At 54.1% G+C, this 10,928-nt stretch overlaps 5 protein-coding genes across 5 annotated transcripts; 3 read left to right on the top strand and 2 right to left on the bottom strand.

Annotated features, from left to right (window-relative positions):
• Positions 1–2: 2 nt before the first annotated feature.
• Positions 3–1,253, bottom strand: PODANS_3_4910 (uncharacterized protein; the record flags this gene model as incomplete). The annotated part of the gene is made up of 2 exons (XM_001909245.1): positions 3–823; positions 878–1,253. Coding segments are annotated over 2 exons (1,197 nt in total), but the record flags the coding sequence as incomplete, so codon positions are not given.
• Positions 1,254–2,813: 1,560 nt separating this feature from the next.
• Positions 2,814–5,193, top strand: PODANS_3_4900 (uncharacterized protein; the record flags this gene model as incomplete). Its single annotated transcript, XM_001909244.1, has 2 exons — positions 2,814–3,966; positions 4,028–5,193. The coding sequence occupies 2 exons, from the start codon at positions 2,814–2,816 to the stop codon at positions 5,191–5,193; spliced, it is 2,319 nt and encodes a 772-aa protein (XP_001909279.1).
• Positions 5,194–6,279: 1,086 nt separating this feature from the next.
• Positions 6,280–8,256, top strand: PODANS_3_4890 (uncharacterized protein; the record flags this gene model as incomplete). The annotated part of the gene is made up of 2 exons (XM_001909243.1): positions 6,280–6,849; positions 6,916–8,256. The coding sequence occupies 2 exons, from the start codon at positions 6,280–6,282 to the stop codon at positions 8,254–8,256; spliced, it is 1,911 nt and encodes a 636-aa protein (XP_001909278.1).
• A 1,057-nt stretch (positions 8,257–9,313) lies between these two features.
• On the bottom strand, positions 9,314–9,463 carry PODANS_3_4880 (uncharacterized protein; the record flags this gene model as incomplete). The annotated part of the gene is made up of 1 exon (XM_001909242.1): positions 9,314–9,463. One exon carries the CDS (start codon positions 9,461–9,463, stop codon positions 9,314–9,316), a length of 150 nt encoding a protein of 49 aa, XP_001909277.1.
• A 282-nt stretch (positions 9,464–9,745) lies between these two features.
• PODANS_3_4870 (uncharacterized protein) lies at positions 9,746–10,918 on the top strand (the record flags this gene model as incomplete). Its single annotated transcript, XM_001909241.1, has 1 exon — positions 9,746–10,918. A coding segment is annotated over one exon (1,173 nt), but the record flags the coding sequence as incomplete, so codon positions are not given.
• Positions 10,919–10,928: the final 10 nt, after the last annotated feature.

The raw sequence follows: 10,928 nt of genomic DNA, 5'->3' as shown, positions 1-10,928 counted from the left end.
GGTGCGACGTCTTTGTAAAAGACATCCTCAGAGTAGCGGCCAACAGCGACGGCCTTGTTCTGGGCGATGCCGCGGTTGATGTTGTAGATGGAGCGGAAAGAGTCGACGACGACCTTGTGGTTGGAGAGCGCCCTGTCAGAGCAGGGCTGGAAAGTGTTGGCATCGCAGCCGGCGGAGGGGTCGAAGTTGTGGATGGAGGCGAGGATCGAGTTGGCGTCGCGGCCGCGGCGCCACTCACCACCGTTGATGTTGGAGACAACGAAACCCTCGCGAGCGTTCCAGAAAGACTGCTGGAAGCAGAGAACCTGAGGGGCGACGGCAGTGTAAGCACGGGTGGGCTTGCCGAGGACGGCGCCGAGCTGAGCACCCTCGACGAGGGCACGGTGGGTGCTGGCGATGGTGAAGAAGGAGGAGCCGGGAACCTCCTCCCAGAGGTCGAAACCGGTCTGGTTCCAGTATTGGGCCGAGTACTTGAGATCGTTCTCGATGGTGGGCCAGACCTGGGCGTTGGCAACAGCCTTGTGGCCGTTCTCAACGAGCCACTTGGCGTAGCGGATCAGGGCAATGGCACGGAGGGGAGGACCATCGCGCTGGGGGCGGCCCCACTCGCCGGTGAACTCCTTGAGATCAACCATGAACTTGGGCTCACCAAGACCCTGGCCGTCGTTGAGACCACCGGCCGGGTTGCCGACACCCTGAAGCTTGGCCTGGGAGGAGACAAAGTTCTTGAGCTGGGTGTGGAGACCCTCGGTGTAGTTGCGGCGGAAGGCATCGGCAAGGCCCTTGTAGACGAGGGCGGCATCTCTGGTCCAGGTGTAGAAGTCTGTTGGTGTCTGTCAGCAAGTGCGAGTGATATCAGAGAACCAGTAAACTTTACAGTCAGGGTCGGAGCGGGAAGGGCTGGCAACAACGACACCGGCGGGAACACCCTGGTTGCGAACAGCACAGCCATCGGGGCCGATGTTGCAGAGGAGCTTCTCCCAGGCGATGGGGGTCTCTCTGTTGATCCAGTCGTCGACGTTGCGCTTGAGGAGGTTGGCCTCACGTCTCTCGACAGGTTCGGGCAGACCCATCACCGACTGAACGGCGCAGGCGCCCAGCAGGGCGAACTTGGACAAGGCGTGCATGGTGGGAAGGTATTCGTAGAGACCAGAGGCGTTCAGGTTCAGGTTCCAGGTCCAAGGGTTGATTGACTCGGAGGCTGCTGCTGGGATGAGGTCCTGGATGATGTTGGGAACGGCGAAGAGAGCCATGTTTACTTATACTTGGATCTTCAACGTGTGGTACCGGGAGGCTGCCGTACTCGGGCCGGGGTCAAGCCAAGGACCGCCTCAACGTCAAGGGCGTCCACGGGCGTCCAAGCCGTTGGCACGGTGGAGCTGGCGAGGGAAGGGCCGACCTCAAGGTGTGAGCGAGATGGCTTCTCGGTGTTTCTCGTGCTCGGTGCTACGATGGCCAGAGCAGAGAGGCAGGGCCGGGAAGCAGGGGTAGGGCCCGGGTTGCGGGAAGGTAAGTTGACAGCGTTGCAACGGAGCGTCTAGAGGCGGTTGGGCTACTGTGTATGCTATCATGCGTGTTCTATTCCCCAGGTCGGCCGGCTATCTGCTCTGAATGAGGGTTAACCGAGATACCAGGCACTTGACCACACTTCTTGGAAAAGCACCGATGTCTAGCCGGAGAGACCAGGGGCCTGAAGACGTCACCAGCTTGGGCAGCCATGGCGGTGGACAAAGGGGATTGGTCGTCTTGATCAGTTTTACTGGGTCTGGCAGACTGCCGCGGCTTGTGGTGGTGAGCAGGGCGGTTGCATGAACCACGGAGAACGCCCTTCAAAGCATGGAGATTGAAGAATCTCACTTACATGCAGTGTGGGGAGCATGGACTGGGGTACAGAATCGTATGGGGTATGGGGAGGATGCCAAATCGGGCCACCCGAGACAGGAGGAGGAACACTAAACTCAGGCACTGTGCTTTTTCTCCCCTGCTGTCATCCAAAGTCTGTCGTCTATCTTGCTGTTGTAGATATGCAGGTGTGCGTATGTCTGTACCGGTGTAGGCGTGTAGTATGTGCTTGATCTGGGTGGTAGCCTACATGATACGCAATCACCCTCTCTGATAGAGAGCATCTGATGGAGACTTCTCGAAAAATAGACGATATGCAGGTCATGGCTAGCCCAACGGTTGCGGTAGCGTCGGCCCCGCAATCGCAGATTCGAATCGGTCCGTCCGGCGGTTTCACGCCCTCCTCCCCAGAGAGGAATCTGGAGGATGGTGAGGTCGCAGTGCCGTTCCCCGCATCGGCAGCCGGACGCCAGATTGTGGGGTCCCCGGCTTCCCCACGAGAAAGGAAGCTCGCACCGAAGCCTCACTTTAAAAAAAAAAAATCATCGTCACATGCCTCAGCCACAGATCGCCGCCAAGGAATAACTTCAGGCTCAGCTCTTGTCACGCCGAGAAAGGCCGAACGACACTTCGGGATTCAGAGCAAACATGAAGCCATCGTGATCGGTCCGTTTTCTTGGAAACTTGTGAATGGCTTCGGAGCAGCCTCCGAACGTGTTGCCAATCATGGAAACCCGCCGGAGATAACGGACAAGAATTCAAAGCAAAGAATCACATGATATCAAAATGTAGGTCGCTATGGTTTCCCCCAGCATCACAGACCGACGGTCTCTGCGAACGGCTTGGAATATAGCATCTCGTAAAATCAGTTTACACCCCGCTCAAGCGCCGCCGAAACGGCGCGAACAGAGCTGCCACAGACTTCGGTCAATCTTGGTTCCTGTCGGTAGAGCTGACATCATGGAGAGAAGATGGCATCCTTGGTAATACCGAGCTGCGCCAGCGCTGCGACTCTGACCACCCGAGGGCAGCAGAGGAACACTGGGCACAGGACCGTTGAAGAGAGAAAAAGGAAAAAGAGAAGTCGGAAAATCTCAGCTTGGCTTCACCTAAATACTGGCAAATTTTTGGTGGAGTGTGGCCCGTGCACGCATGCAAATTTGCCAGCCTTGCTGTTTGTCTGCCTTATCTTATCAATCCGGCTCCACTTTGGAGCATGTCAGCCTCATCATGTCCAGCTTGGCTCGTCGCCTTGCCTTGCCAATCAAGGTTGGTCCTCAATTTTATCAACTCCATCATCATTTGCGCCATTAACAACAAAAATGGACGCTGCGTCGATAGAAGAGATCAACAAGGTCCGCCGGGCCATGGGCATGAAGCCCTTGCCTGTGCCTGGAGCAGCGCCACAGGAAGCAGCGAAAGAACCATCCCCAGACCCCGAGACTGGCGAGAAGGCGAGCACCCTCGAGATTCGCGAAGCAGAAGGATTCGAAAACTACAGAAAGGCGCAAGAAGCCGAAGAAGCGAAACGGAAACGCGCCGAGAAGCTTGCTGCGATCAAGAAGGCGCGTGAGCTGGCTCAGCGCAATGCGGTTCTGCAAGGCAAGGGTCTCGCAGACGACGATGACGAGCTCGACACCAAGTCCTGGCTGAAGAGCCAAAAGAAGCGACAAAAGAAAATCGAGGCGGAAGAGAAGGCCCGGGCAGAGAAGGAGGCAGCGGAAAGGAAGGCGGCTGAGCATACAGCTGCTGACTTGGCCGGTGTCAAGGTTGCGCACGACATGGCCAGCTTCCTGGATGGAGATGATCAGGTCCTCACATTGAAGGATACGGGTGTGCTGGAAGAGGAGGAAGGGGATGAGCTGGAGAACTCCGAGCTGAGGGAACGGGAGAAGCTGCAGGAGAGGCTAGATCTGAAAAAGAAGAAGCCAGTATACGACCCAAACGACATTGACGAGACGGGTCAGATTGGGATCCTGTCGCATTACGATGAGGAGATTCACGGAAAGAAGAAGAAGGCTTTCACGCTGGATGCAGTGGGGACGTCATCAGATTTGGCCGACATTCTTGCTCAAGCGCCAGTTCAGAAGAGAAGGCAACAAGTGGGGGATCTCGACACTCTTGGTAGGCACCACCTTCTTCATCCACAGCTTTCTGATCGCCACAACTAACAGAATCTCAACAGAGGACGCTCCTCCCCCAGTGTCAGACTACCTCGACGCCTCGGAGATCAAAGTCAAGAAGCCCAAGAAAAAGTCCAAGTCATCACGGCAGAAGAAGGATGACGACGACGTGCTATTCCCAGGGGACACAACCAACCTCGATAACGACATGGATATTGACGGCGGCGCCATCACGTTCACGAAGAAGCGCAAAGTTATCACTGACGACTTTGCTGACGACGAGGACCTCCAAACCTCCCTCGCTCAACAAAGACGAGATGCCCTCAAGAAACGAAAAAAGACTCGGCCAGAGGACATTGCCCGTCAGCTGAGGGAAACAACCAACGACCCCGATGACGCTCTCCCCTATACAGAAAAGGCCGTTGTCATTGACGAGATCAGCGAGTTCGTTGACACGCTCCGCGCAAACAGGGACCAAGAGGAACAGCGCAGAAAGGCGCCCAAACCCAAGCTAGAAAACGGCCCCGCTGCGGTGACAGCGATGGAGGACGAGTCCTCGGATGAAGATATGGCCGACGCCCATGATCCGCGCAATGAATACGAGCCCTCCTCCACCCGCCGCGCCACCACCCCCTTGGCCGACCTCCCTCTCGGCGTGGAAGAAGAAAAGACGGTCGCCCAAGGCATGGGCGCCACCCTATCCCTCCTCCGCGACCGTCACCTCCTCGAAGAAGGCCAGGGCGCCGAAGCAGCCGAAAAGTTCCGTCAGCGCCAGAGATTTCTCGCCGAGCTCAACCGGCGCATGGCTCTTTTCGATGAAGAAACCCGCCTCCAGCGTGAGAAGGACCGTGAGAGCGAGCGGTTCAAGAGGATGTCGACAAAAGAGAAAGAGATGTGGCAGCAGCAGCAGAACAGCATCAGAGAGATGCACCAGAGCAGGGTTATTGATGCCTTGTATCGGGAGGGGTACAAGCCGGACGTGCAGCTGAGGTATATTGATGAGGACGGGAGGAGTCTGGGTCAGAAGGAGGCGTTTAAGGAGTTGAGTCATCAGTTCCATGGGAAGGGGTCTGGGAAGGGGAAGACGGATAAGAAGCTGAAGAAGCTGGCGGAGGAGAAGAGGAGGATGGAGCAGAGCATTTTGGATGCGGGGCAGATTGTGGGGTTGGGGAGTGCGGCGAGGGATCAGGGGAAGAGGAGGAGGGAGGCGGGTGTGAGGTTGGCATAGATTCTGAAGGGTGGCCAACGGACATAAAGGTGCTTTACCCTTTCCTTGTTCTGATGGACTTTGTTAATATCACGTATTTGTTATTTTGCTGACAGTGGTGCTTGATCCCAGTTGTGCGGTTCAGGGTGAGTTCCGTGTTGGATGATGTTGATGTGATTTGATGTGTCGTGAGGGCTTCATTGACTTGTATGTGTTTGTTCAAGTGCTCAAGGTATGTGTAAACACATGAACGTTGAAGTGATACTGTAAGAGTACATTTGTAAGTTTAACGTAGACAATTGGTTGAGGGTGTCTACATGAAATGAAAGGTCAACTGCCAGCTTTCTGGGATCACGACAAAACCATGACTGAGCTCATTTCGGGAAGACCTGTTGGGATATCCATGGTCTTGATTTTATAGTAGTTCAAATGTCAACGTAGAACACAGGATATGACATATATTCGCCTGCCTCATCCGATCTTGATAAGCCTGGCCTCCTAGCACGGTACAAACGAATTTGTTATCAACGGGTGTTTGTACGAATATCACAAGACGATTAGTTGTAGACACAAAGACGGAAGATACAAAACCAACCTAGTCAACCTCGAGCATTGAGGGCGAGATGCGGCCAAGACGTCAATCTCTAACCTTGAATATGAGCACTTACAATTGTTGCAAAAAAAAATTAAAAAAAAATTAAAAAAAATTACAAAAAAAAAAAAGAAAGAAAGAAAGAAAAAAAGCCTTCCACAGCCCAGTCAGCCACTGAACCCTCCTCTGCATATTTCACATCGCTCCTTCCGCCGAGTTGCGGTGAAGTGGCGGGGTCACTAGGCGTGTCGTTGATGTTGTCTTGTGGCGGGGCAAATATCAAAGCTTCTCTCTCGACTTCACAAGATCACACACTCCGTTTTCCAACAACAGCAACCGCAGAAACAAACCATTGCCGAGGTAATTATGATACGCCGCATTTAAAGCTGTTTGTACTTTTTAGTAACCGAGTCACCAGAAAAGCCGGTATATGTAGCATTCCCTTCTCAAGAAAGCCTGTCAAAATATTATTCGACTCGACTTGACTCGACTCTGCAACCACCTCATCATCCATCATGGAGGGCTCCTTCGACCTCGGAGATCTGATGGACCTCGACCGCTCCTTCAAGCCGCCTGTCAAAGAGGAGAAGGAGAAGATCCCCCCGCTTAGGAACGTAGCTGGTCACATGTTCGTCCCCGTCAGTTTCGACCTCACCACAGCGACACCCCTGCAGGGCCGGATGCAGCGTCTGGAGCACATTCTCAAAAGTATCGAGTTTCACCGCCAGGGGTCGAGAGAGAATCTGTACTACATGTTTGATCGCGAGAAACAGCGGCTTATCAACGAGGCTGAAGAGGCCGAGAATCAGCTCGGTCAGGACTACCGCCCTGCTCTCACGCCGCAGGAGGAGGATTCCTTCTTGGCGAGTGTGAGCGCCCCGGCTGATCCGAATAAGGATTACAATGTCAAGTCGGAAGCTGTGCTGCCGTTGAAGCAGGCTATCAGGCCGGAGCCGGCGGACAAGCCGTTGCCGGTGAGGGAGAAGACGGTGAGGGACTTGATGTTTTTGATTGAGAGTTCGATCAGCGAGCTGGACAGCTTTGAGAATGCGATGAATGGCATCAGGGACAAGTATGCGGTGTATGTGGAGAAGGAGGTGGAGAAGATGAGGGAGTTTGAGGTCAGGCCGGAGGAGAGGATGGGTGCTTAGAAGGCGACGGGTTCAACTGTTGACGGCGTCCGGGTTTCCGGGGATGCTGTTGGGAGCGATAAGAGACACCGTGGATCGGGAGATCACTCATTGGATGTGTCTGGGACACCTTTGGCTTCGGGGGAGGAGAAAGATTTGGACTTGGCAAAGACATTTTCGGAACTGGCGAAGCAGGAGTCGTCGGCCACGAAACAGCAGGGCTTGATCACACCGAGACAGGTGTTGCTGCGATCAAAACATGTACCGTCACCATCACCATTGTCAAAGATCACTTCGTTGACAGAGGATGAAACCTCGCTTTCGTCAAGCACAGCTACACCCTCGGCAGCACAGGCTTCATTGATGCCGGAACAAATCTCGCATCTGTCAAAGAAAGCCTCACCGTCGGCGGCACAGGCTTCGTTGACGCAAAAGCAAACCTCGGTTCGGTCGAAGAAGACCCTGCCCTTGACAACACCAGGTCCATTGATGACAAAAGTGGCCTCCATGCCGTCTAAAAAGGGTACATCTTCTACACAACAATCCCCCTTGCCGGCAAAGACGACTTCATCACCGTTTGAAACGGCGACAGCCTCACCCCACTCAACAATGCCAGCTCCTCAGAGAACCATCCAGAACCACACCAACATCACTCCCCAATCTGGCAACAGCAGTCTTCCCCGAAAACAAACCTACATGTTGCCTACCGAATCCTCGACCAAAAAGAAGAGATCGATAAAGTCGTCCAGTCTCAAGCCTGTCGCCATCTCTCCCACTCCAGCTGTCCCTAGCCCTTCCAGCTTGTCTACACCGACGATGGTAACCACCCGACCCAACCTGCCCATCTCTAGCTCTTCGACGGGACTGGACAAACTCGGATCCCTCTCCATCAGCAACGACCCCCCCCAGAAGCGGTTGGCTGATGATTTATCTCCGCAGCACAGTGGTGATGATGAAGCGGTTGGAAAGCAGCCGCCGGTGAAGAAGAGCAGACCGAGTATAGAGACAGCTAGTGGTGCTGAGGCAGAAACACCACCACCAGGCACTGGCAGTTCAAGCAAGAAGAGGGTTGTCAAGAAGAGGGTTGTCAAGAAAAAGGGGATGCCTCCGAACTCGAACTGTTTGGCGACGATCTTTGCTAATGCGAGTAATGTTGTTGGGGAGGAGAGGGAAGGGGAGAAGAAGAAGGGGTATGAGACTTTGAGTCCGAGGGCGAGGAGGGCGGCGCAGGAGCGGCAGTGGAGGGAGGTGAGGGAGGAGAGGGAGAGGGAGAGGGAGGAGGAGGAGGAGAGAAAGAGGGAGGTGGAAGGGAAACGAGGGTTTGGGAGGGAGGGGGGGGGGAGGTTGTGTGGAGGTAGATGAGAGTTTGTGTAGTTGAGTTAAAGGGGTGGGGGTATTTGTAGGGTTTGTGTAGATATAACGATGTTGGGATAAGGGGAGATGGGATTTGTGGGATGAATACTGTATATTGGACAGGCGAGTCTTGTGTTTGAGATTATAGAGAATTTTGGTAATTCTTGTAAAGAATTGAGCGTGTGATGATATTGACCTGGAAGTCTTACTAACCAGCAGCAGAGGACGTTTCATGTTGTCTTTTTAAGGCCACGCCGAGTAAAATCATGGATTGGTGTTCTGCAAAATGCAGTTCACCGTGCCATTCACCATGCCAGGAAGCATTCCCGAACCATCACGCGCGATTCAATCAGTCCCCCGGGATGGGGAGAACTGAAAAGTCGATGTCTATGGGAAGCTATCACGGTCCCTCCACAGCTACGAAATGCCACTCTCGGGTCATCTGGCCTCAGACAAACGGGTCCCCCCTCTCATCGAAATCAGAATACCACGAAAAGATATCTTGAGATCATTCAATCCGCCCAAAATCATTCACTCGCACACAAATCAAAATGGACAATAGTCACAGGCAAAAATGTAGCAACCGCCGGTAAGAACCATGGCTCAACGAGACACGAAATCTCTCACCTGCATCCATAAACGGAGCCAGTATAATATTTTTTCTCTCTTGGTGCACATGATAGAGGAGGAAGTTCCGTGGAAGAAGTTAACCAGTACCCTCCTACAATAAGTGACCGTTGGTACAATATGGAGAGAAAAAAGAAAAGGAAAAAGCGAAAAAAAAAAGGAAATTGGTGGGGGAAGACATTTATGGGTGGGCGGGATTAGAATTGGGTGGTTGTGATTGGTTGGGTAGGTTGGGTGGGCCCCCCGCACTTTGGCTTGCCTCGTTGATTGCATGCACGAGCCACTTGCTAACGACGAAGCTCTCGAGGTAAGCTTGCGGTTTTTGAAACCCTTTTTATCAAGGTGCTTTTGCCGGCCCCCCAAACCGGGGAGGCAATGTGGCCTCAACACCCCCCCCCCCCCCCCCGATCGAACTTCGACGACAGACAGCGATACCCAACTACCGGCGAGATCGAACGGGCAAATACGCAACAATGTTGAGGCAGACATTGGCTCGCTCGGCTTGGCGGACGCGGGCCAGAGCCAGCTTGGTCGCCAACAGGACGTTTTCTACGACGACGGTGAGGCCGGCTGAGGTTGAGCTTACCATTGGTGAGGATCGCAGTCTTTGGGATGCAAAGGGACAAGTGCTGACGCTGGAGATGTGAATAGATGGGAAGAAGGTTTCGATTGAGGGTAAGAAAAGGCCGAGCTCTCTTTCTTTTCCCTCGCGATAAAGGTTTCATAGGCAAAGGGGGATGGTTTTGCTGATTTGGTCTTGGGGGGGTGAATAATAGCTGGTTCCGCGCTCATTCAAGCTTGCGAGAAGGCGGGTGTGACCGTTCCCAGGTATGTTCAAGTCCACGGACTAGTGGAAGGGAGAGATGCTAACATGGAATTCCTCAAACCAGATACTGCTACCATGAGTATGTCACCAATGGTGTCAACAACAACAAACAACAACAACACCGATATTGATAAGATATGTGTCTCTAGGAAACTCATGATCGCCGGTAACTGCCGCATGTGCCTCGTCGAAGTCCAGAACGCCCCCAAGCCCGTCGCCTCGTGCGCGTGGCCCGTCCAGCCCGGCATGGTCGTCAAGACCAACTCGCCCCTCACACACAAGGCCCGCGAGGGTGTCATGGAGTTCTTGCTCGCAAACCACCCCCTCGACTGCCCCGTCTGCGACCAGGGAGGCGAGTGCGATCTCCAGGATCAGTCGATGCGCTACGGCGCTGATCGTGGCCGGTTTCACGAGATTGGCGGCAAGCGCGCGGTCGAGGACAAGAACATTGGTCCTCTGATCAAGACGAGCATGAACAGGTGTATTCACTGCACGAGGTGCATCCGCTTCTCCAACGACATTGCTGGTGCCCCCGAGATGGGCTCGACTGGTCGTGGCAACGATATTCAGATTGGCACTTACCTCGAGCAGAACTTGGACTCGGAGATGTCGGGTAACGTTATTGATTTGTGCCCTGTCGGTGCGCTGACTTCGAAGCCGTACGCATTCCGGGCGCGTCCTTGGGAGCTGAAGAAGACCGAGTCGATTGATGTGTTGGATGGGTTGGGATCCAACATCAGGGTTGACTCGAGGGGTTTGGAGGTCATGCGCATCTTGCCTCGTTTGAATGACGATGTGAACGAGGAGTGGATCAACGACAAGACTCGCTTTGCTTGCGACGGTCTCAAGACGCAGAGGTTGACGATTCCTCTGGTGCGCAGGGAGGGCAAGTTTGAGCCGGCTACTTGGGAGCAGGCTCTTACCGAGATTTCACATGCTTACCAGACGCTGGCTCCCAAGGAGAACGAGTTCAAGGTTATTGCTGGCGCTCTGACCGAGGTTGAGTCTTTGGTCGCCATGAAGGATCTTGCCAACAAGCTTGGTTCGGATAACCTCGCTCTCGACATTCCCGGCGGCAGCCAGCCTATTGCTCACGGTGTTGATGTCCGGTCCAACTACCTCTTCAACTCCAAGATCTGGGGCATCGAGTCTGCCGACTGCGTTCTTCTCGTTGGCACCAACCCCAGACATGAGGCTGCGGTCTTGAACGCCCGCATCAGGAAGCAAG

The sequence above is a fragment of the Podospora anserina genome, chromosome 3 (assembly GCF_000226545.1).
Source record: "Podospora anserina S mat+ genomic DNA chromosome 3, supercontig 2".
Taxonomy (NCBI): domain Eukaryota; kingdom Fungi; phylum Ascomycota; class Sordariomycetes; order Sordariales; family Podosporaceae; genus Podospora; species Podospora anserina.
This window is presented reverse-complemented; position numbering and strand designations above follow the sequence as displayed.